This window comes from Arachis hypogaea, chromosome 7, assembly GCF_003086295.3.
Source record: "Arachis hypogaea cultivar Tifrunner chromosome 7, arahy.Tifrunner.gnm2.J5K5, whole genome shotgun sequence".
Lineage (NCBI taxonomy): Eukaryota > Viridiplantae > Streptophyta > Magnoliopsida > Fabales > Fabaceae > Arachis > Arachis hypogaea.
Window position 1 is genome coordinate 37581206 of NC_092042.1, and position 26778 is coordinate 37607983.

Sequence of the window (26778 nt, forward strand, 5' to 3'; positions counted from 1 at the left end):
ATGGATCCATGAGATGAATCTCTCCATCTCCCATGACTCAGAGGTAGAAGCTTTTGTCTTTCCTTTTCTCTTCTTTTTTTTTTTTGAGGTTTCTCTGGCCTTAGGTGCCATCAATGGTGATGGAAAAGCAAAAAAGCTATGCTTTTACCACACCAAACTTAGAATGTTGCTCGCCCTCGAGCAAAAGAAGAAAGAATAGAAGAAGATATGGAGGAGAGGGAGTTTGTGTTTTAGCCATGTAGGGTGGGTTTGGGTGGGAAGGATGGATGGATGTGAGTGGTGAAGAGATGATGGAGAAGAGGGATTAAGGTGATTGGTGAAGAAGAGAGAAGGTGAGTTAAGGTAGGTGGGGATCCTATGGGGTCCACAGATCCTGAGATGATCCTATGGGGTCCACAGATCCTGAGGTGTCAAGGATTTACATCCCTGCACCAATTAGGCATGTAAAATGCCTTTGCATGCAATTCTGGCATTTAAACGCCGAAGTGATGCATGTTCTGGGCGTTCAACGCCCATGTGCAGCATGTTTCTGGCGTTGAACGCCAGTTCCTTGCTTGTTTCTGGCGTTCAGCGCCAGCTCTCCTCAGGGTGCATTCCTGGCATTTGAACGCCAGGGTGTTGCTTGTTTCTGGCGTTCAACGCCAGATCCATACTCTGTTCTGGCGTTGAACGCCAGCCAGATGCTCCTTACTGGCTTTTAAATGCCAGTATGTTCTTCCTCCAGGGTGTGATTTTTCTTCTACTATTTTTGATTCTTTTTTTAATTTTTATAATTTTTTCGTGACTCCACATGATCATGAACCTAATAAAACATAAAAGAACAATGAAAATAAAATAAAATTAGATAAATAAAAATTGGGTTGCCTCCCAATAAGCGCTTCTTTAATGTCAATAGCTTGACAGTGGGCTCTCTTGGAGCCACACAGGTGATCAGGTCAATATTGTATAGTCCCAACACCAAACCTAGAGTTGGTTGTGGGGATTCAACACCAAACTTAGAGTTTGGTTGTGGCCTCCCAACAACAAACTTAGAGTTTGACTGTGGGGACTCTGTTTGACTCTGTACTGAGAGAAGCTCTGTATGCTTCCTCTCTATTGTTAAAGAAGATCCTTGAGCTTTAAACACAAGGTAGTCCCCATTCAATTGAAGGACTAATTCTCCTCTGTTAACATCTATCACAGCTCCTGCTGTGGCTAGGAAGGGTCTTCCAAAGATGATGCATTCATCCTCCTCCTTCCTAGTGTCTAAGATTATGAAATCAGCAGAGATGTAAATGCCTTTAACCTTTACTAACACATCCTCTACTAATCCATAAGCTTGTCTTACTGACTTGTCTGCCAATTGTAATGAGAATAAGGCAGGTTGTACCTCAATGATCCCTAGTTTCTCCATTACAGAGAGTGGCATAAGGTTTATGCCTGACCCTAGGTCACACAGAGCCTTGTTAAAGGTCATGGTGCCTATGGTACAGGGTATTAAGAATTTACCAGGATCTTGTCTCTTTTGAGGTAAAGTTTGCTGAATCCAGGTATCTAGTTCACTAATGAGCAAGGGAGGTTCACCTTCCCAAGTCTCATTACCAAATAACTTGGCATTCAGTTTTATGATAGCTCCTAGATATTGAGCAACTTGCTCTCCAGCTACATCTTCATCATCTTCAGAGGAAGAATAGTCTTTAAAGCTCATGAATGGCAGAAGGAGGTTTAATGGAATCTCTATGGTCTCTATATGAGCCTCAGATACCCTTAGGTCCTCAATAGGAAACTCCTTCTTGCTTGAGAGGCGTCCCATGAGGTTTTCCTCATTGGAATTCATGCCCTCTCCTTCCTCTCTGGGTTCGGCCATATTGATTATTTCAATGGCCTTGCACTCTCTTTTTGGATTTTCTTCAGTATTGCTTGGGAGAGTACTAGGAGGAGTTTCAGTGATTTTCTTACTCAGCTGGCCCACTTTTGCCTCTAGATTTCTAATGGAGGACCTTGTTTCACTCATGAAACTTAAAGTGGCCTTAGACAAATCAGAGACTAGATTAGCTAAATTAGAAGTGCTTTGCTCAGAATTCTCTGTCTGTTGCTGAGAAGATGATGGAAAAGGCTTGCTATTGCTCAGCCTATTTCGTCCACCATTGTTAAAGCCTTGTTGAGGCTTTTGTTGATCCTTCCATGAGAAATTCGGATGATTTCTCCATGATAAATTATAGGTGTTTCCATAAGGTTCACCCATGTAATTTACCTCTGCCATTGCAGGGTTTTCAGGATCATAAGCTTCTTCTTCAGAAGATGCCTCTTTAGTACTGTTGGATGCATTTTGCCATCCATTCAGACTTTGAAAAATCAGGTTGACTTACTGAGTCAACATTTTGTTCTGAGCCAATATGGCATTCAGAGCATCAATCTCAAGAACTCCCTTCCTCTGAGGCGTCCCATTATTCATGGAATTCCTTTCAGAAGTGTACATGAATTGGTTATTTGCAACCATGTCAATAAGTTCTTGAGCTTCTGCAGGCATTTTCTTTAGGTGAATGGATCCACCTGCAGAATGGTCCAATGAAATCTTGGAGAACTTAGACAAACCATAATAGAATATCTCCAGAATAGTCCATTCTAAAAGCATGTCAGAAGGACACCTTTTGGTCATCTACTTGTATCTTTCCCAAGCTTCATAGAGGGATTTACCATCTTTTTGTTTGAATGTCTGAACATCCAATCTAAGCTTGCTCAACTTTTGAGGAGGAAATAACTTAGCCAAAAAGGCCATGACCAGCTTATCCCAGGAGTCCATGCTATCCTTAGGTTGTGAATCCAACCATGTTCTAGCTCTGTCTCTTACAGCAAAAGGGAAAAGCATGAGCCTGTAGACTTCAGGATCTACTCCATTCATCTTTGCAGTCTCACAGATCTGCAAGAACTTAGTTAAAAACTGATTGGGATCTTCTGATGGAAGTCCATGAAACTTGCAGTTTTGTTGCATTAGAGCAACTAGTTGAGGTTTTAGCTTAAAATTATTTGCCCCAATGGTAGGGATTGAGATGCTTCTTCCATCAATCTTGGAAGTAGGTGTAGTATAATCACCAAGCATCCTCCTTGCATTATTGTTGTTGGGTTCGGCTGCCAGCTCCTTTTCTTGTTCGAAAATTTCAACAAGGTTGTCTCTGGATTGTTGTAATTTAGCTTCTCTTAGTTTCCTCTTCAGAGTCCTTTCAGGTTCAGGGTCAGCTTCAACAAGAATGCCTTTTTCCTTGTTCCTGCTCATATGAAAGAGAAGAGAACAAGAAAAGAAAAGAAGAGGAATCCTCTATGTCACAGTAAAGAGGTTCCTTATTATTAGTAGAAGAAGAAATGGAATAATGAAAGGAGAATCCACACACAAAGGTGAGGATAGGGGCAGTGATTTGAGATGAAGAGAGGTGAAGAGAAGTGTTAGTAAATAAATAAATAAATAGAAGAATATGAGAGAGGGAGAAATTTTTGAAAATAAATTTTGAAAAGCAGTTAATGATTTTCAAAAATTAAAGGTAAGATAGAATTAAAATTAAAATTTAAAACAATTAGTTAATTAAAAGGAATTTTGAAAAAGAGGGAGATATTTTCGAAAATTGGAGAGGGAAAAGTAGTTAGGTGGTTTTGAAAAAGATAAGAAACAAACAAAAAGTCAAATAGTTAGTTGAAAAAGTTTTGAAAATCAAATTTGAAAAGATAAGAAGATAAGAAGTTAGAAAAGATATTTTAAAATCAAATTTTTGAAAAAGATAAAATTTTGAAAAAGATATGATAAAAAGATATGATTAAAAAGATATGGTTGGAAAAGATTTAATTTTTAAAATTAAAATTAATTACTTAACTAACAAGAAACAAAAAGATAAGATTCTAAAATTTAAAGATTGAACCTTTCTTAACAAGAAAGTAACAAACTTCAAATTTTTGAATCAATCATATTAATTGTTAGCATAATTTTTGAAAATAAAGATAAAATTAAGAAAAAGATTTTTGAAAAATATTTTTAAAGAATTTTTGAAAATTAATAAGAAAAATGAAAAAGATTTAATTTTTGAAAAAGTTTTAAAAAGATAAGATTTTTAAAATTGAAATTTTGACTTGACTAACAAGAAAACAACTTATTTTAAAAATTTTTGACCAAGTCAACCCAAAATTTCGAATTTTTTGAGAGAAATAAGGAAAAGATATATATATTTTTTAATTTTTTAATTTCTAATTATGATGAGAGAGAAAAACACAAAAAAGACTCAATGCATGAAATTTTTAGATCAAAACACATGATGCATGCAAGAATGCTATGAGTGTCAAGATGAACACCAAGAACACTTTAAAGATCATGATGAACATCAAGAACTTAATTTTGAAAAAATTTTGATGCAAAGAAGACATACAAGACACCAAACTTAGAGATTTGCAATGCTTAAACACTATGAATGCAAAAATGCATATGAAAAACAACAAAGAACACCAAACAAGAAATTATCAAGATCAAACAAGTAGACTTACCAAGAACAACTTGAAGATCATGAAGAACACTATGAATGCATGTATTTTTCAAAAAATGCAAGAACAATATGAATATGCAATTGACACCAAACTTAAAACATGACACAAGACTCAAACAAAAAACACAAAATATTTTTTTGATTTTTATAATTTTATAATTTTTTTGGATTTTTGTTTTATTATTTTCAAAAAACATATAGGAAAAAGAAAATAAGAAATTCAAAATTTTTAATAAGAATTCCAGGAATCTTTCAATATTAGCCTAAAGCTTCAATCCAAGGGTTGGGCATGGCTTAATAGCCAGCCAGCTTTAGAAGATATAAATCAGGCATGTAAAAACTGATATTCCAATTAACTTGCCTCTATGCTGATGGTTTTGAAGCCTCAATCCAATTGAGTTAGACATGGCTTTACAGCCAGCCAAGCTTCACCATACTTTATGAAACACTAGAATTCATTCCTAAAAATTTTGAATAATTTTTTTCGAAAACAAAGAAAAAAGATTTTGAAAAATATTTTTGAAAAATTTTTGAAAAGAAAAATAAAAAGAAAATTACCTAATCTAAGCAACAAGATGAACCGTCAGTTGTCCAAACTCGAACAATCCTCGGCAACGGCGCCAAAAACTTGGTGCATGAAATTGTGATCAGCAACAATGGCGCCAAAAGCTAGGTAGCGCTCTCAAACGTGAATCACACTTAGTCACAACTCCGCACAACTAACCAGCAAGTGTACTGGGTCGTCTAAGTAATACCTTACGTGAGTAAGGGTCGATCCCACGGAGATTGTTGGTATGAAGCAAGCTATGGTCATCTTGTAAATCTCAGTTAGGTGGATAATAAATGTTATTGAGTTTTCAAATAATAAATAAATAAAACAGAAAATAAAGATAGAGTTACTCATGTAATTCAATCGTGGGAATTTCAGATAAGTGCATGGAGGTGCTGTGTTCCTTCTGAATCTCTGATTTCCTACTGCTTTCATCCAATCCTTCTTACTCCTTTCCATGGCAAGCTGTATATAGGGCATCACCGTTGTCAATTGCTACATCCCATCCTCTCAGTAAAAATGGTCCAAATGCTCTGTCACAGCACGGCTAATCATCTGTCGGTTCTCGATCATGTTGGAATAGAATCCCTTGATTCTTTTGCGTTTTTCATCACGCCCAACAATCGCGAGTTTGAAGCTCGTCACAGTCATTCAATCCCGGAATCCTACTCGGAATACCACAGACAAGGTTAGACTTTCCGGATTCCCATGAATGTCGCCATCAATTCTAGCTTATACCACGAAGACTCTGATTAAAGAATCCAAGAGATATGCGCCCGGTCTAAGGTAGAACGGAAGTAATTATCAGTCACGCGTTCATAGGTGAGAATGATGATGAGTGTCACGGATTATCACATTCATCATGTTGAAGTGCAACTAATATCTTAGAATAAGAACAAGTGGAATTGAATAGAAAATAGTAGTAATTGCATTGAAACTTGAGGTACAACAGAGCTCCACACCCTTAATCTATGGTGTGTAGAAACTCTACCGTTAAAAATACATAAGTGATAAAGGTTCAGGCATGGCCGAATGGCCATACCCTAAAATGTGATCAATAGTCTCCTAAGATGAATAATAAAATAAAATTGAGACCAAAGATATCTAATACAATAGTAAAAAGTCCTATTTATTCTAGACTAGCTACTAGGGTTTACAGAGGTAAGTAATTGATGCAGAAATCCACTTCCGGGGCCCACTTGGTGTGTGCTTGGGCTGAGCTTGATCTTTACACGAGCTGAGGCTTATCTTGGAGTTGAACGCCAAGTTGTAACGTGTTTTTGGCGTTCACCTCTGGTTCGTGACGTGTTTCTGGCGTTTGACTCCAGAATGCAGCATGGAACTGGTGTTGAGCGCCAGTTTACATCGTCAAATCTCGAATAAAGTTCTAGATGTCTAATTTCCAACGCCATTGAGAGCACGCCATTTGGAGTTCTATAGCTCTAGAAAATCTATTTCGAGTGTAGGGAGGTCAGAATCCAACAGCATCAACAATCCTTTGTCAGCCTTCTTATAAGAGTTTTGCTCAGGTCCCTCAATTTCAGCCAGAAAATACCTGAAATCATAGAAAAACACAAAAACTCATAGTAAAGTCCAGAAATGTGAATTTAGCATAAAAACTAATGAAAACATCCCTAAAAGTAACTAGATCATACTAAAAACTATCTAAAAACAATGCCAAAAAGCGTATAAATTATCCGCTCATCAATTAACAATGAACTTTTTGTTAGAATCATTATCCTGAAGCTCTACGTATCCATATGGTGACACACTTGTAATTACATATGGTCATCTCCACTGGGATTTCAATTTCCCGGGGAATAATCTGAGCCTAGAATTAAATAGCAGAACTTTCTGCCCTGCCTCAAAAACTCTGGATTACAGTTTCTTATCATGCCATCTTTTTGCTTTCTCTTTGTAAATTTTTGCATTTTCAAAAGCATTGAGTCTGAATTCCTCTAGCTCATTTAACTGGAGCAATCGTTTTTCTCTAGCTAACTTGGCATCAAGGTTTAGGAGTCTGGTTGCCCAGTAGGCCTTATGTTCCAGTTCCACTGGCAAGTGACAGGCTTTTCCATACACAAGCTGGTATGGAGAAGTTTCTATAGGAGTCTTGAATGCTGTTCTGTATGCCCACAGAGTATCATCCAAGCTTCTTGCCCAATCCCTTCTACGGTTAATCACAGTCCATTCCAGGATTCTTTTAAGTTCTTTATTAGAGACTTCAGCTTGCCCATTTGTCTGTGGATGATATGGAGTAGCTACCCTGTGGCTAACTCCATATCGAACCAACGCAGAGTAAAGCTGTTTATTGCAGAAATGAGTGCCCTCATCACTGATTAGTACTCTAGAGATACCAAATCTGATGAAGATATGTTTCTAGAGGAATTTCAGTACTGTCTTAGTATCATTAGTGGGTGTTGCAATAGCTTCCACCCATTTGGATACATAATCCACTGCCACCAGAATATAAGTGTTTGAGTATGATGGTGGGAAAGGCCCCATGAAGTCAATACCCCATACATCAAACAACTCAATCTCCAAGATCCCTTGTTGAGGCATGGCATAACTGTGAGGCAGATTGCCAGATCTTTGGCAACTGTCATAATTAAATACAAACACTCGGGAATCTTTATAGAGAGTAGGCTAGTAGAAGCCACATTGGAGGACTCTTGTGGCTGTTCTCTCACTTCCAAAATGTCCTCCATATTGTGATCCATGGCAATGCCACAGGATCTTCTGTGCTTCTTCTTTAGGCACACATCTACGGATTACTCCGTCTGCACATCTCTTGAAGAGATATGGTTCATCCCAAAGATAGTAGTTTGCATCCGTGATCAACTTCTTTGATTGCTGCCTACTGTACTCTTTGGGTATGAATCTCACTGCCTTGTAGTTTGCAATGTCTGCAAACCATGGCACTTCCTGTATGGCAAAGAGTTGCTCATCCGGAAAGTTTTCAGATATCTCAGTAAGAGGGAGGGACGCCTCTTCTACTGGTTCTATTCGGGACAGGTGATTTGCTACTTGTTTCTCTGTCCCTTTTCTGTCTCTTATTTCTATATCAAACTCTTGCAGAAGCAACACCCATCTGATGAGTATGGGTTTCGAATCCTGCTTTGTGAGTAGATATTTAAGAGCAGCATGGTCAGTGTACACAATCATTTTTGATCCTACTAAATAAGATCTAAATTTGTCAATGGCATAAGCTACTACAAGTAACTTTTTTTCTATGGTTGTGTAGTTCTTCTGTGCGTCATTTAAAACACGACTGGCATAGTAAATGACGTGCAAAAGCTTGTCATGCCTTTGTCCCAACACTGCACCAATGGCATGGTCACTGGCATCACACATTAATTCAAAAGGTAATGTCCAGTCTAGTGTAGAGATGACTGGTGCTGTGACCAACTTAGCTTTAAGAGTCTCAAACGCCTACAGACACTCCTTATCAAAGATAAATGGCGTGTCAGCAGCTAGCAGATTACTCAGAGGTTTGGCGATTTTTGAAAAATCTTTTATAAACCTCCTATAGAATCTTGCATGCCCCAGAAAGCTTCTGATTGCCTTAACATTGGCAGGTGGTGGTAATTTTTCAATTACCTCTACCTTAGCTTGATCCACTTCTATTCCCTTGTTCGAAATTTTGTGCCCAAGGACAATTCCTTCAGTCACCATAAAGTGACATTTCTCCCAGTTTAAAAACCAGGTTAGTCTCTTGGCACCTCTTTAGAACAAGTGCTAGATGGTCAAGACAGGAGCTGAATGAGTCTCCAAATACTGAAAAGTCATCCATGAAGACTTCCAAAAATGTTTCCACCATATCAGAGAAAATAGAGAGCATGCATCTTTGAAAGGTTGTAGGTGCATTGCACAGACCAAATGGCACCCTTCTGTATGCAAAAACTTGGTGCACGAAATTGCAATCACACTTTTACAATCCGCACAACTAACCAGCAAGTGCACTGGGTCGTCCAAGTAATACCTTACGTGAGTAAGGGTCGAATCACTACAAGAAAAACACCCATTCAGCCACACTTTTTTTAGGCTACATTTGAAAAGCGTAGCCTATTCTTAGAATAGGCTACGCTTTTCTCCGTGTTTCCTTTTTGTAGAAGAATATGAAACACATTTGTGGCATCACTTGAAAAGCGTCTCCTTAGATGTTATAGATATCACTTATAAAGCGTAGCCTTATCTTAAGAGCTATGGCTTCACTTTTTTAACCAAAGGAAACGCTTTTAAAGAGTAACCTATTTATTACGTTTTGGGTGCGCTTTAAAAGCGTTGCCTAATGTAAAAACCCCAAATACACGTATATAGGACTTAGTGAAATTTTTTTTTGTTTCTTCTTCATCGAAGCCTTTCATTCTTTCATTCCTTCTCTCCTACCCAAAGCACATAACACCTAGTGAATTTTTCCCCCTCTTCCCCCTTTCCCCCGCACTATCATCGATTCGCACAAAGCTAAGAGTTCATAGCTCTGCTACGCCATCACATGGCTCTTCTCCTTGCACCACATCCTCACACGGCTCTGCTACGCCACGCCACGCCACCACCGCGGCTCTGTTACACCGCACCGCCGCCGCAGCTCTGCTACTTCGCAAGGACGCCGAAGCTCTGCTACTTCGCAAGGACGCCGCAGCTCTCTTACGTCGCACCACCTCCTCGCCGTGCTCTTCTGCTTTGCTCCGCGTCTCCTTTGCTAATCGTGCTGCCTCTGCTCCGTCTATCCCTGCTCAATTCGCTCTCTCATCGACAACAGGTAGGCTTTTAATTCTTTTTTCCTGATTTAGGCAATTAGGGTTCTTAATTCCCACTAGCCTGTGTTAAATTTAATTAGGGTTCCTATATCACAATTTCATTTTTAATTGGGATTTTTCTATGTCTGGTTCAATTTCTACCATGCTGTCTGTGTTAGAAGCTTTTTCGTGTCACATTTGAGCATTGCTTGTTATTATTAGTGTTGAATTCTAGTTTTGTTCTTTATTCAATTTCTAATGAATTGGGGGTTTTAGCTTTCTTGTGTCATACCTACTGGATATGACCCTTGTTAATATGCTTCGTTGTAAGATCATAGAGCTAAGGGTGTTCGAAACTGATTCTAATGGAGACGATAATATTATCAGCTTTTATTCGGAATAATTCCAGTTCCTGCTGTTGATTGGATTGGCAAAATTAATATAAAATCAATAGAGACAGGACATGAGGCTGATTTATCTTACAAATCAACTCATTCTTTTCTTGGATTTGGTGGAAATCAGAAAGTGGTCAAAGGGAAGATCCTTAATTCATAAACTTTGAATGTTCTGTATGAAGTTGATGGTCATTGGGATAGGTATTATATTGTCTTTAAAATTTTTCACTTATCGATTCTTAAACAATTAATTCTATTCTATGTTAGATTTATGCTAAGTTCATAACCATTTTGATGGGGCAGAACAATAAAGTGAAGGATACAAATAACAGGAATGCGAGAGTGATATATGATGCAAAAGAAGTCATTAATGGGCTGCAAGCACCAATTGTTAAGGATGCAGAGGTAACATATATAAGACTATTCTCTATGTTAAGCACCAATTTCAAGATTTCAGAGATTTTGGTTGATTTATGTTTGCAGCACCAATCAGATGGATAATGTGGATAAGAGACCAGGGATGTTGAGGAGCCCAAAATACACCAACAAGCGTGTTGATGAAGTATTTTCGGCCAGAAAGTCCAAGTTTGGAGTTGTTTCTGGAAAAGAAAATGCAAAGGTTATTTTATTTGCCAAACTCATGATTCTTATTCAGCTTGGTTGGTTTACTTCTTCATTCAATCACAGTTCTCTCATTATTTTATAGTTATCGAGGTTAAAGTTTGAACAAATTAAAATTGTTACTATCTTACTATGTTCAGGAAAATCCATCTTTGGAGAAAACTACTACTAGTAACTTGAAGAATGTTTTGGTTTTTTCTACTTCAGCTGCCAAGAGACAGCAAGGGAGTTCATGGTTTGCCTCATTGTCTATTCATCACTTGATATCATTGTCAACTTTTCACTATTTTTTATTCTATTCATAATTGTTGGCAGCATGGAGAATTCTGCTACTTCAGGTGAAGTTAACAATGATGGTATATTGCAAGCTTGTCAAACAACTGCCGAGTGTAGCCAAGTCAATTTTTGAAGTGTTTCTGAACTTTTCTCAGCTGCTGATAAATCTTCTGGATTGACTGCAGTTGATGTGGTATGAAATCATAAGTTGTGGGATTATAATTTAGATTCTGTATTTTAAGGAGGTTATCACTTAATATTATAGGGCAAAGCATTAAGAGGTCTGGCTGCACCAAAGCCATGTGCCCGAACTGGTTTAGCTGCTGACTCAACTGAAAGATGTGGGGATATGATATCAAGCTTTGCAGCCAATTCCATATCCGAATACCATATTCTCGGCCAGAAGGCTCCTCTGGATCTTACTTTAAAGACCGGTATGCGGGTGATATCATCCTCTTCTTTGAATTGGTGAGAGGATATATATTTTTGTGCTTTGTAAGGATTTCTTTTACTTGCTAGCACACTATGGTTCCAATATCCTTGTTGTGTCCTTTGTTTTCATTCTGCATAAACCATATTTATATCCAAGTTTCAGGGTCCATAGGTCACTTACACATCATATCAAGCCCAAATTCTCCTTCCCGCCATGTACTACAACAGGTCAAAATGTGAGAGGCTCCCAGGGCTTCAAGGTTTTGCACTCATGGATGTATCCTCAATCCATCCTGCCACCATCTCTCACATCAGTGCTAAGCTCATCAACAGCAGATGCAGGTTTGTCAAGTAGCTTTCAAACGGATCCCATTCCTTGCCTGCATATCATCTTCCTCTCCATTTTTCACAAGTTACAATATTCTCTTTTTTATGCAATAGAATTGGAGTTCTTAAGGAAACGACAAGTTGCTTGGGAAGAATCATTCCAGGACCTCTATTACATGCTTTGAAATAACACATGTGGCATCTTTTATGGTAATTATATGTTCTTTTTACTTTGCTATTTCCTTTATCCTTTTTATGTTGCTGTGCTATCCTTTTGAATTCTCATTAGTGTCAGTGTTTTGTGATATTGTTTAAATGTTTTATGCATAATGATGAACTATCATAATCAAAATGCACTTGTTTCTTCACTAGTATAGGCTAGGCTTTTTCTTCTGTGAATTTGTGTATTTATACATGATGAAATTTTGTGGTGATGTTTTACTCCCTTTTACAATTTGCACTTCTCAGTTTATCGTAAAGGAATATTGGCATGTCTCTAATCATGCATACTTTATGTAAAATTTATTAAATCTTAGTTATTTCACATTTTAATTCTTAAGTAGTTGGTTTACTTTCTTGTGAAAAGTAATGTATGATGAAACTTGTGTTACAGTTTGCCACTATCCTGGATTCCTGGGTATAAAACTATAAATAGTACCAAAAAATAGTTTATCAATAAATCAACACTTAAAGTAAAATCAGGAATGTTGAAATTAAGAACTTGCACATGTTTCTTTTACAGCTGCGAATAATCATGCTAACATGCTAGGAATTGAAGTAAACCAGCCTTGGCATGCAAACCAACAAAAGTTTATGAAAAGAAGTGTCAGCCTTGATCGCAGTTAATCTTAAAATTGATATTGTTCAATATAACGAAAAACTTTTTCTTTTGTAACTGAATTCCTTCTTCCATTCGACATTTTCTGTATAGTTAATGTTCATTAATCTTGCCTCCACCAAAAATAGTTTCAACTTGCACACACACTCTCTCGCTTTCAGAAACTGTGCATTTACCAAACTTCTTTTTTTCCTTTTACTAATGCTAAGGTAAAGGTAAACCATGATAAGAAAAAAAAACAAGAGTTTTGTTACTAATGATTTATTACATTTTCAATCCCATTCATTTCAGTTATAACATATAACTTAAGCATAAGGCTATTTCTCCTTGTATTTTGTTTCTCATTTCTACATTTTATAAATTGGTGTCCTTTCTTGTCTGTGTATATTCCAGGCCAAAATTGTAGATTTTTTAACATGCAAGTGAAAGTAGAAGCTGATGAATTTAAAATTTAAAAATTCGTAGACAATGTTTATGAACTGATCAGGTTTTAAATTTAACTTTTTTTATTTTTAAATAGAAGCTATTTGAATTTGTGTGCTTTTTATGCAACTTCAACTAAATAGTTGTTTCTATGGGTGGTTAACCTTTCTAAGTAACTACATGTTTGAATTCCTGTGTAGAAAAGCTCTGGATCATGGTTGTGGCCAAAGCTTTTCTCTATTGCTTTTGCCCAAACCCTAGTTTTGGAGTTGCAACTCCATTGCTTTCTTGTTCTTGCATGTTAAAAAAATCTCATTTCTACATTTTATAAATTGGTGTCCTTTCTTACCTAAACTAATATATATATTTTTTAAAAAAGTTTATTCAATGTGTTTAATTAATATTTATTTTGCAGGGGATAGATTTTTCTGGTTTAGGGATGAGGAATTTGCTAGACAGACTGTTGTTGGCCTCAACCCACTTAGCATAAGTTTGGTGGAGGTATATGCATGTTTTCACCATTATTTTGTTTTAGACTCATTAGTTGGATTCATTTTATTAACAAGCGTGCTTGTGCACCACACAGATTGTGATGATAATTCTTGATTAATTATTTTGTAATTTATCTTTGATTAATTATTGATAGAAACTAGATTGCCTGCTAACAATTTAGGTCCATAATTTACTGTTGTGGCTTTCTGGGTATGTCTGATTCAATGTTTTTAAAAGGGAATGCATGCCATGGAATTTGAAACTTGTAGTGATTTTGTTGATTGGCAATGAGAACTATTTACTGTATAGTTTAGAGAACTGTGTGAGGGATTATGCTTCTTTTTGTTAAGGGGATAAACAAAAGGTTATGAAAGAGGACCGTATTACTTGTGAGGGAATCGTGAATATAGAGTTGGCCGAGTTTTAGCATTGTTAACTACTTGCAAGCTCTTGGATAGGGTGGACATGTTCTATGGCATGATATAGTAATATTTTGGAGGTTAAGAATTGATCATGCCATGTCACAAGAGAATTATTCTGGATGCGTTTTACCGAGTGATAGTCAATATTCAAATTCAGTAGATAAAATAGATTAATGCTCCGAGGCTTAGCAAAATTTACAATCACAAATTGCTTGTCAAACTATATGAAAAGTTGTTTTGGAATATAAGGTAGCAGTGCACTATCGTTGTGATTCATGAATGTTGCATGCATATAGATCCTTGTGCATATATCTTTGGTATTCTTCAAGTCAAGGCTAATGCTAGCAAGTTAATTCCATAGCTATTAATGTATGATTAAGCAGGGTAAGATAATTCCAAGTTGATTCCACTTATGCGCACTTTTCTATATAATTATGCAGGGTAACAATGAAGATTAAGCAATGAAGATTAAGCTGACTATTATTGTGGTTTATTGACTAAGATAGAGTGTTATTTAGAATCTTTACATGTATGGTTGACTAATGACTTTTATTAGAAGATACTTGGCTAAGTGATATTATGGTTTTCATATGGCTATGCTTACTTTAGTGCGAGATGTATGAATTTTTACAGTTAACTTCATTCTAATACTTTTGGATCAATATTATAAATATATTTTGGTTAGAGATAATTTTTATTATTTAAAGAAATTATTTAGTATAATTATGTATTTATTTTTATTTTGTAATATTCAACTTATTTAAATAAAAATGCAGAATTATTATACATGTAATTATATTAGCTATTATGTTGTATTAATATATATATATATATATATATATATATATATATATATAAAACCGAGACCTAAGGCTACACTTATATACAGTAGCTATAGCATACACAAAAAAAAAAAAACGAGACCTAAGGCTACACTTATATATAGTAGCTATAGTATACAAAAAATAGGGACCTAAGGCTACGCTTATAAAAAGTAGCTATGGTATACAATGTGGCTACGCTTTACAGGTGATGCAGTAGCGTTGAAAAGCGTAGCCTATTCTGGAAAAATGAAAGTTGAAAAGCGTAGCCTTTGGTCCTGGACAGCATCACTTGAAAAGCGTAGCCTATTCCCAAACGCCAAAAGTGTAGCCCTTGGTGCAGAAAAGCGTAGCCTTTGAGAATAGGCAACGGCCGAATAGGAATCACCTCAAAAAGCGTAGCCGTAGCCCAAAAAGCGTAGCCGTAGCCTAAGGCATCATTTTTTTTCACTTTTAGCTACACTTTTCAAGTGTACCTGAATGGGTGTTTTTCTTGTAGTGAATCCCACAGAGATTGTTTGCTTGAAGCAAGCTATAGTTATCTTGTTGATCTTAGTCAGGATTCCAAGAGGGTTCTTTCATTTTAATTGTAAAAAGTCAAAAGGCATAAAATAAATACTTATTGTGCAATAATGGAGAATATGTTGGAGTTTTGGAGATGCTTTGTCTTCTGAATTTCAGGCTTTTCTCTTGTATTCCTCTTCACACACGCAAGGCTCCTTCCATGGCAAGCTGTATGTAGGCTGTCACCGTTGTCAATGGCTACTTCCCATCCTCTCAGTGAAAATGGTCCAAATGCTCTGTCACAGCACGGCTAATCATCTGTTGGTTCTCGATCATGTCGGAATAGAATCCATTGATTCTTTTGCGTTTGTCATCACGCCCAACACTCGTGAGTTTGAAGCTCGTCACAGTCATCCAATCCCAGAATCCTACTCGGAATACCACAGACAAGGTTTAAACTTTCCGGATTCTCATGAATGCTGCCATCAATTCTAGCTTATACCACAAAGATTCTAATTAAGGAATCTAAGATATACTCATTCAATCCTATGTAGAACAGAGGTGATTGTCAGGCACATGTTCATGGATTGAGGAAGGTGATGAGTGTCACGGATCATCACCTTCTTCATAGTGAAGTGCGAATGAACATCTTAGATAAGAACAAGCGTGTTTGAATGGAAAACAGAAATAATTGCATTAATTCATTGAGACGCTGCACAGCTCCTCACCCCCAACAATGGAGTTTAGAGACTCATGCCGTCAAAGAGTATAAAATTCAGATCTAAAAATGTCATGAGATACAAAATAAATCTCTAAAAGTTGTTTAAATACCAAACTAGTAACCTAGGTTTACAGAAAATGAGTAAACTAAGATGGATAGTGCAGAAATCCACTTCTGGGGCCCACTTGGTGTCTGCTGGGGCTGAGACTTAAGCTTCTCACGTGCCTGAGCTGTTTCTGGAGTTGAACGCCAGGTTGTACCCTGTTTCTGGCGTTGAACTCCAACTTGCAACCTGTTTCTAGCGCTGAACGCCAGACTGCAACATGGAACTGGCATTGAACGCCAGTTTACGTCATCTATCTTCGCGCAAAGCATAGACTATTATATATTGATGGAAAGCCCTAGATGTCTACTTTCCAACCAATTGAGAGTGCTTCAATTGGACTCCTGTAGCTCCAAAAGATCTATTCTGAGTGCAGGGAGGTCAGAATCCAACAACATCAGCAGTCCTTTTTTAGCCTAAATCAGATTTTTGCTCAGCTCCCTCAATTTTAGCCAGAAAATACCTGAAATCACAGAAAAACACACAAACTCATAGTAAAGTCCAGAAATATGAATTTTTTTTAAAAACTAATAAAATTATACTAAAAACTAACTAAAACATACTAAAATCTATATGAAATTACCCCCAAAAAGCGTATAAAATATCCGCTCATCAAAGGGTTAGGAGCTTTGTTTATATTTTCTATGGGTTATTAATCTAAGTTTAGTTTTTTTTTTGAAGTGTTACATTAATCTATTTAATGATTGAGTTATTCATTCTTCATTCGGATTAGTAGATTGAAAGGTATGCTAATCTCTTTTGAATTCAATTTTATATTTAAGAAATTTAATATTTGAATTAAATCTTGAAAACTCTTTCACATGACTTTTTGAATTCAATTAGGGACAGTGGTTCAATTAGTGTGTGACATATGCATGATTTTCAATCACTCTAATTTTGAATAAGTGACATATAATTTGGATTAGAACAACTTTTGAAAATTGTGTCTTGTTTTAAGATTTAACTGGACATGACTAGCTTGAATCCGTGACATATAATTTGACCTAATGAATACTTTTAAATCTTATTTGAATTTAAAATTAGTTTTTATGCTTAACCTCTTCATTAATTAATTGGCGACTAATAATGCTTGAGAAACTGATGAGACGATGGATCGGAAATAGGTTACTAAAAATTTGTTGTAAAAGATCTTCACAACTTCAAGATACGTAAACAAGATTTGATTTCTCTAAGAGCATAAACATCTCTGAAGCCCTTGACTCTCGTCATCACTATCTTCTCAAATCAACATTCAAGTCTCTGTCTGCAAGCATTCAAGACTCTCAAGATCTCAGCAAGACTTAATCTTGCCCCTTTCAAATTAGGTTCTATTAAGCTTATTAGGTATTTAAGATGTCCTTTGATTTCTCAATCCTTTAATCCTCGTGAAAACGATATTCACTCACCATGGTATTACTTGTGTGATCCGGTGCACTTGTCGGTATCCTTGAGCTTCGATTTCTGCTCATCACCCAACACCAGGAATAGGCACCCAAGCCCAGTACCCAATTGGGTGCCCAACTACCTCCATCCATTCCCAGTGCCTTCATGACCTGGGATGGCCAAAATGGGCTAGTGCCCAATATAAGACCTAGAACTTTTAAAAAGTCTTATTATGAACTAATTTCAAATCAAATATTTATTTACAGTTTTAATTTCAAAAATTGTTTTATTGAAGATAATTAAAGACATTATTGATTAATTGGATTTGAAATTAATTAAGGTTTAGATTATTTTGATTAATTGGATTTGATTAAGGTTTTGATTGAAACTCTATAATTATGGATTATTTTTTATTTACAACTTAAAGTTTTAGAAATTCAAAAATAATGATGTTTGGCTATTTAAATTAGAATTTTATCTAATTTTACAATTATTGAGTTATTTTCTGTATTTAAATTATAAAGTTAGTAGTTGTTAAATAATAAGAATTTTATATGATTTGATTTAAATAATTTCTATTTTCTAATTTAATACTTTAATTTTTAAGGATAAAGAAAATTAATTTTTACCATTTATTTTCAATTAGAGTAATTGATTTAGATTTAATTAGTATTTCAATACCACAAATATGTAATTTTTAGAGATTAAATTAGAGTTCAAATTAATACCCTATGCCCTAATTTTATTAAAATTATCCTATTCTAATTAAATCCAAAAGTTTTCCAATCAAACTCTATTTTTCATCTAACCTTAATCCTAATTTGACCTAACCCTAACCCTTGCTACCCAACCCCCACACGCAACCCCACACGCACACTCAGTACGCATACATATACCCAAAACACACACACGCAGCTAGAACTTCTTGAAGAATGAGAGTGTGGTTGGGCATGCCGAATTAAAATCATTGATTATCTACAACATGATAATGATGAGATACGGGACGCGTAACGAGACAAAAAGGAGCCACCAAAGATATCAAAGTTTGGTAAACAAAGGAGAACTAAAAAAAGATTTGTATGCCTAATGCAAATACCGAAATAGAGATCATAGAGTCAAGGACTTAGGAAGTGCAATACGGGTAATAAAGAGCAACCAAGAGTACCGAAGCCAGTTGAATCAAGAAGACACCAAGAGAGGGTTATGTGTCTGATGAGCGGATAATTTGTACGCTTTTTGGCATTGTTTTTAGTATGTTTTTAATATGATCTAGTTAGTTTTTAGTATATTTTTATTAGTTTTTAGTTAAAATTCACTTTTCTGGACTTTACTATGAGTTTGTGTGTTTTGCTGTGATTTCAGGTATTTTCTGGCTGAAATTGAGGGACCTGAGCAAAAATCTGATTCAGAGACTAAAAAGGACTGCAGATGCTGTTGGATTCTGACCTCCCTGCACTCAAAGTGGATTTTTTTGGAGCTACAGAAGTCCAATTGGCGCGCTCTCAACGGCGTTGGAAAGTAGACATCCTGGGCTTTTCAGCAATATATGATAGTCCATACTTTGCCCAAGATTTGATGGCCTAAACCGGCGTTCAAAGTCACCCTCAGGAATTCCAGCGTTAAACGCCGGAACTGGCACAAGAATGGGAGTTAAACGCCCAAACTGGCACCAAAGCTGGCGTTTAACTCCAAGAGGAGTCTCTACACGAAAATGCTTCATTGCTCAGCCCAAGCACACACCAAGTGGGCCCGGAAGTGGATTTTTATGTCATTTACTCATCTCTGTAAACCTTAGGCTACTAGTTCTCTATAAGTAGGACCTTTTACTATTGTATTGAGGATCTTGGTAGTTATCTTTGTTCTAATGCTATCTTAGATCATTGGGAGGCTGGCCATTTGGCCATGCCTAGACCTTGTTCTTATGTATTTTCAACGGTGGAGTTTCTACACACCATAAATTAAGGTGTGGAGCTCTGCTGTACCTCGAGTATTAATGCAATTACTATTGTTCTTTTATTCAATTCTGCTTGTTCTTGTTCTAAGATATCACTTGTTATTCAACTTGATGAATGTGATGATCCGTGACACTCATCATCATTCTCACCTATGAACGTGTGACTGACAACCACCTCCGTTCTACCTTCGATTGGGTGAATATCTCTTGGATTCCTGATACACGATGCATGGTTGATCGCCTGACAAACGAGCGCTCGCCTGACAACCGAGCCATCCATTCCGTGAGATCAGAGTCTTCGTGGTATAGGCTAGAACTGATGGCGGCATTCAAGAGAATCCGGAAGGTCTAACCTTGTCTGTGGTATTCTGAGTAGGATTCAATGATTGAATGACTGTGATGTGCTTCAAACTCCTGAGGGCGGGGCGTTAGTGACAGACGCAAAAGAATCACTGGATTCTATTCCGGCCTGATTGAGAACCGACAGATGGATAGCCGTGCCGTGACAGGGTGCGTTGAACATTTCCACTGAGAGGATGGGAGGTAGCCACTGACAACGGTGAAACCCTTGCATAAGCTTGCCATGGAAAGGAGTAAGAAGGATTGGATGAAGACAGTAGGAAAGCAGAGAGACGGAAGGGACCAGCATCTTCATACTCTTATCTGAAATTCCTACCAATGAATTACATAAGTATCTCTATCTTTATCTTTATGTTTTATTTGTATATCACCCATATCCATTTGAGTTTGCCTGACTAAGATTTACAAGGTGACCATAGCTTGCTTCATACCAACAATCTCTGTGGGATCGACCTTTACTCGCGTAAGGTTTATTACTTGGACGACCCAGTACACTTGCTGGTTAGTTGTGCGAAGTTGTGTTTATGCCATGGTATTGAACACCAAGTTTTTGGATTCATTACCGGGGATTATTTGAGTTGTAGTGATCACAATTTCGTGCACCAAGTTTTTGGCGCCGTTGCCGGGGATTGTTGAGTTTGGACAACTGACGGTTCATCTTGTTGCTTGGATTAGGTATTTTTTTTCAGAGTTCTTAAGACTGAATTCTAGTGTTTCATGATGATCTGTTGAAGTCTGGCTGGCTGTGAAGCCATGTCTAATTTCATTGGACCGAGGTTTCAACTTATCATTACAAGAGCTTGTTGATTTCTATCAATCTTGCTGTTGGAGCAGTGATCTGCTAAGGCTTGTCTGGCCATTGGCCATGTCTAGTGTTTTGGACCGAAGCTTTCTTTGAAAGCTTGGCTGGCTGTGAAGCCATGTCTAATTCCTGGACCCGGAGTCTTAGACTAAACATTGCATGATTCCTGGAATTCTCATTAAGAATTTTGATACCTTTATTTTCCACTTAATTTTCGAAAATCCAAAAAAAATTACAAAATCATAAAATCCAAAAATATTTCTTGTTTGAGTCTAGAGTCTCATCTTAAGTTTGGTGTCAATTGCATGCATTCATTCATGTGTCCTAAGTGATTTTCAAGTTATTCTTGATGATTTACTTTCTCTGATCTTTGAAATTCTCTTGACTTGAGTGTTTTTGTGTGTCTCATATGCATTCTCATTTTGTTAGTATCAGTAGTATACAAACTGCTAAGTTTGGTGTCTTGCATGCATTGTTATTTGATTTTAGTTGCATTTTGATTATTCCTCATTCTTAAAAATCCAAAAATATTTTTAATTTGTGTCTTTTCAAGTCAATAATACAGAGAATTGAAGATTCAGAACATTCAGCAGAGGAATTGCACAGAAAAAGCTGGGGGTTCAAAACGCCCAGTAAAGAAGGACAGACTGGCGTTTAAACGCCAGCCAGGGTGCCTGGCTGGGCGTTTAACACCCAAAAGGGTAGCATTTTGGGCGTTAAACGCCAGAATGTGCACCATTCTGGGCGTTTAACGCCAGGATGGCACAAGAGGGAAGATTTTGTTTTCAAATCAATTTTTTTTTTTAAGTTTTCAAAATCTTTTCAAAATCAAATCTTTTTCAAATCATATCTTCTCAATCAATTCTTTTTCAAAACCAATTTCTTTCCATTTTCAATGATACTTGCTATCAATTAATGATTTGATTCAACATTTCAAGTATGTTGCCTTTTCTGTTGAGAAAGGTTTAATGTTTGAATCATATCTTTTCTTGTTAGCCAAGTTATTATTTTTTTTTTAATATCAAATCTTTTTAAAATGTTTTTAAATTTTTTTCGAAAATTTCTTCCCCTCTTCTCACATCCTTCTATTTATGGACTAACACTACTCCTTAATATACAATTCGAACTCCATCTTTCTTGATAAGTTCGAATTTTCTACCTCTGTCTTCCATTTTTCTTTTCCTCTGACTCCTCAAGGAATCTCTATACTGTGACATAGAGGATTCCACATTTTCTTGTTCTCTTCTCTTTCATATGAGCAGGAGCAAAGACAAAAGAATTCTTGTTGAGGCTGACCCTGAACCTGAAAGGACCTTGAAGCGAAAGCTAAGAGAAGCCAAGGCATAACTCTCTGTAGAGGACCTAACAGAAATCTTCAAAGAAGAAGAACACATGGCAGCCGAAAACAACAACAATGCCAACAATGCAAGGAAGGTGCTGGGTGACTTTACTGCAGCTACTACCGACTTCTATGGGAGAAGCATCTCTATCCCTGCCATTGGAGCAAACAACTTTGAGCTTAAGCCTCAATTAGTTTCTCTAATGCAACAGAATTGCAAGTTCCATGGGCTTCCATTGGAAGATCCTCATCAGTTCTTAGCTGAATTCTTGCAAATCTGTGACACTGTTAAGACTAATGGGGTTGACCCTGAGGTCTACAGACTCATGCTATTCCCTTTTGATGTAAGAGACAGAGCTAGGACATGGTTGGACTCTCAACCTAAAGAAAGCCTGGACTCTTGGGAAAAGCTAGTCAATGCCTTCTTGGCAAAGTTCTTTCCACCTCAAAAATTGAGTAAGCTTAGAGTGGAAGTCCAAACCTTCAGACAGAAGGAAGGAGAATCCCTCTATGAAGCTTGGGAAAGATACAAACAATTAATCAGAAAGTGTCCCTCTGACATGCTTTCTGAATGGAGCATCATAGGTATTTTCTATGATGGTCTCTCTGAACTGTCCAAGATGTCTTTGGATAGCTCTGCTGGAGGATCTCTTCATCTGAAGAAGACGCCTACAGAAGCTCAAGAGCTGATTGAAATGGTTGCAAATAACCAATTCTTGTACACTTTTGAAAGGAATCCTGTGAACAATGGGACTAGTCAGAAGAAAGGAGTTCTTGAGATTGACACTCTGAATGCCATATTGGCTCAGAACAAAATATTGACTCAATAAGTCAATATGATTTCTCAAAGTCTGTCTGGAATGCAAAATGCACCAAGCAGTACTAAGGAAGCTTCATCTGAGGAAGAAGCTTATGATCCTGAGAACCCTTCAATGGAAGAGGTGAATTACATGGGAGAACCCTATGGAAACACCTATAATCCTTCATGGAGAAATCATCCAAATTTCTCATGGAAGGATCAACAGAGACCTCAACAAGGTTTCAACAATAATAATGGTGGAAGAAACAGGTTTAGCAATAGCAAGCCTTTTCCATCATCTTCTCAGCAACAGACAGAGAGTTCTAAGCAGAATACCTCTGACTTAGCAACCATGGTCTCTGATCTAATCAAAACCACTCAAAGTTTCATGACTAAAACAAGGTCCTCCATTAGAAACTTGGAGGCACAAGTGGGTCAGCTGAGCAAGAGAATTACTGAACTCCCTCCTAGTACTCTCCCAAGCAATACAGAAGAAAATCCAAAAGGAGAGTGCAAGGCCATCAACATGGCCGAATTTGGAGAGGAGGAAGAGGCAGTGAACGCCACTGAGGAAGACCTCAATGGACGTCCACTGGCCTCCAATGAGTTCCCCAATGAGGAACCATGGGAATCTGAGGCTCAAAATGAGACCATAGAGATTCCATTGGACTTAATTCTGCCATTCATGAGCTCTGATGAGTATTCTTCCTCTGAAGAGGATGAGTATGTCACTGAAGAGCAATTGGAAATGAGACTTGGGAGGATGAACCCCCTTTGCTCACCAAAGAATTAGATGATTTGTCTAGGCAGAAACTGCCTCAAAAGAGACAGGATCCTGGGAAATTTTCAATACCTTGTATCATAGGCACCATGACCTTCAAGAAGGCCTTGTGTGACCTAGGGTCAAGTGTAAACCTCATGCCCCTCTCTGTAATGGAGAAGCTAGGGATCTTTGAGGTGCAAGCTGCAAAAATCTCACTAGAGATGGCAGACAACTCAAGAAAACAAGCCTATGGACTTGTAGAGGATGTTTTGGTAAAAGTTGAAGACCATTACATCCCTGCTGATTTCATAGTCCTAGAGACTGGGAAGTGCATGGATGAATCCTTCATCCTTAGCAGACCCTTCCTAGCCACAGCAAAGGCTGTGATTGATGTTGATAGAGGAGAATTGATCATTCAAGTGAATGAAGAATCCTTTGTGTTCAAGGCTCAAGGATATCCCTCTGTCACCATGGAGAGGAAGCATGAAGAGCTTCTCTCAAAACAGAGCCAAATAGAGCCCCCACAGTCAAACTCTAAGTTTGGTGTTGGGAGGCCACAACCAACTTTTAAGTTTGGTGTTGAACCCCCACATTCAAACTCCAAGTTTGGTGTTGGAAGGTTCCAACATTGCTCTGAGCATCCCTGAGGCTCCATGAGAGCCCTCTGTCAAGCTACTGACATTAAAGAAGCGCTTGTTGGGAGGCAACCCAATGTTATATTTTATCTATTTACCTTTGTTATTTTATGTTTTCTGTAGGTTGATGATCATAAGAAGTCACAAAATCAATGGAAAAAGCAAAAACAGAATGAAAAACAGAAAGAAAAATAGCACACCCTGGAGGAAGATCCTGCTGGAGTTTAAACGCCAGTAAGGCTAGCAGATGGGAGTTTAACGCCCAGTCTGGCACCATTCTGGGCGTTTAACGCCAGAAAAGGGCACCAGACTGGTGTTAAACGCCAGAAAAGGGCAAGAACATGGCGTTAAACGCCAGAAATGGGCACCAGCCCGGCGTTTAACGCTAGAATTGGCACAAAGAGCAATTTTGCTCGCCACTTGGTGCAGGGATGACTTTTCCTTGACACCTCAGGATCTGTGGACCCCACAGGATCCCCACCTACCCCACCACTCTCTCTCTTCTTCACCCATTCACCAATCACCTCAACACCTCTTCCCCCAAAACCCTTCACCTATCAAATCCCATCTTTCTCTTCACCACTCACATCCATCCTTCATAAAACCCCACCTACCTCACCATTCAAATTCAAAACACTTTCCCTCCCAAACCCACCCATACATGACCGAACCATCACCCTCCCCCCACTCCTATATAAACCCTTCTTTATTCCTTCATTTTCACACAACCTAAACACTACTTCCTCCCCTTTGGCCGAACCACAAAGCCATCTCCATCTCCTCTATTTGTTCTTCTTCTACTCTCTTCTTTCTTCTTTTGCTCGAGGACGAGCAAACCTTTTAAGTTTGGTGTGGTAAAAGCATTGCTTTTTGTTTTTCCATAACCATTTATGGCATCCAAGGCCGGAGAAACCTCTAGAAAGAGGAAAGGGAAGGCAAAAGCTTCCACCTCTTAGTCATGGGAGATGGAGAGATTCATCTCAAGGGTGCATCAAGACCACTTCTATGAAGTTGTGGCCTTAAAGAAGGTGATCCCCGAGGTCCCTTTCAAACTCAAAAAGAGTGAATATCCGGAGATCCGACATGAGATCCGAAGAAGAGGTTGGGAAGTTCTTACCAACCCCATTCACCTCTGTTATTCAGTTGGAGTTGACATAGAGGGAGACATCCCCATTGATGAGGACAAGCCCATCACTAAGAAGAGGATGGAGCAAACAAGAGACCCCTCTCATCATCAAGTCCCTGAGATGCCTCAAGGGATACACTTTCCTCCACAAAACTATTGGGAGCAACTAAACACCTCCCTAGGAGAATTGAGTTCCAACATGGGACAACTAAGGGTGTAGCACCAAGAACATTCCATTCTCCTCCATGAAATTAGAGAAGATCAAAGAATCATGAGAGAGGAGCAACAAAGACAAGGAAGAGACATTGAGGAGCTCAAGCACTCCATAGGATCATCAAGAGGAAGAACAAGCCGCCATCACTAAGGTGGACCCGTTCTTTAATTTCCTTGTTCTTTATTTTCCTGTTTTTTTTCGAATTTTAGTGCTTATGTTTATCTATGTTTGTGTCTTGTGATCATTAGTGTCTTAGTCTCTATGCCTTAAAGTTATGAATGTCCTATGAATCCATCACCTTTCTTGAATGAAGAATGTTCTTAATTGAAAAAGAGAAGAATTGCATGAATTTTGAATTTTATAACAGTTTAATTATTTTGATGTGGTGGCAATACTTTTATTTTCTGAATGTATGCTTAAACAGTGCATATGTATCTTGAATTTGTAGTTCATGAATGTTGGCTCTTGAAAGAATGATGAAAAAGGAGACATGTTACTGAGGATCTGAAAAATCATAAAAATGATTCTTGAAGCAAGAAAAAGCAGTGAATACAAAAAAAAAGAGAAGGAGAAAAACGAAAAAAAAAGGGAGAAAAGAAAACGAAAAAAAAAGGGAGAAAAGAAAACGAAAAAAAAAAGAAATAAAGTTGTGATCCAAGGCAAAAAGAGTGTGCTTAAGAACCCTGGACACCTCTAATTGGGGACTCTAGCAAAGCTGAGTCACAATCTGAAAAGGTTCACCCAATTATGTGTTTGTGGCATGTATGTATCCGGTGGTAATACTGGAAGACAGAGTGCTTTGGGCCACGGCCAAGACTCAATAAGTAGCTGTGTTCAAGAATCATCATACTTAACTAGGAGAATCAATGACACTATCTGGATTCTGAGTTCCTAAAGAAGCCAATCATTCTGAATTTCAAAGGATAGAGTGAGATGCCAAAACTATTCAGAGGCAAAAAGCTAAAAGCCCCGCTCATCTAATTAATACTGATCTTCATAGATGTTTTTGGAATTCATTGCATATTCTCTTCTTTTTATCTTATTTGATTTTCAATTTCTTGGGGACAAGCAACAATTTAAGTTTGGTGTTGTGATGAGCGGATAATTTGTACGCTTTTTGGCATTGTTTTTAGTGTGTTTTTAGTATGATCTAGTTAGTTTTTAGTATATTTTTATTATTTTTTAGTTAAAATTCACTTTTTTGGACTTTACTATGAGTTTGTGTGTTTTTCTGTGA

The 26778-nt window shown here is 37.5% G+C and overlaps 1 protein-coding gene across 2 annotated transcripts; it reads left to right on the forward strand.

Moving 5' to 3' along the window:
- The first annotated feature begins 10262 nt into the window (after positions 1 to 10262).
- On the forward strand, positions 10263 to 11484 carry LOC112704058 (uncharacterized). Of its 2 annotated transcripts, XR_011863471.1 has the most exons (6): positions 10263 to 10387; positions 10490 to 10591; positions 10670 to 10805; positions 10948 to 11042; positions 11123 to 11276; positions 11349 to 11484. XR_011863471.1 is itself a non-coding variant. In XM_072198626.1 (5 exons), exons 2-5 carry the CDS (start codon positions 10536 to 10538, stop codon positions 11214 to 11216), a joined length of 381 nt encoding a protein of 126 aa, XP_072054727.1. In that variant the 5' UTR covers positions 10263 to 10387; positions 10490 to 10535; the 3' UTR covers positions 11217 to 11484. The 2 variants fall into 2 exon arrangements, 1 of the variants encoding a protein (XP_072054727.1); XM_072198626.1 differs by having other exon boundaries at positions 11123 to 11484.
- The last annotated feature ends 15294 nt before the right edge of the window (positions 11485 to 26778 follow it).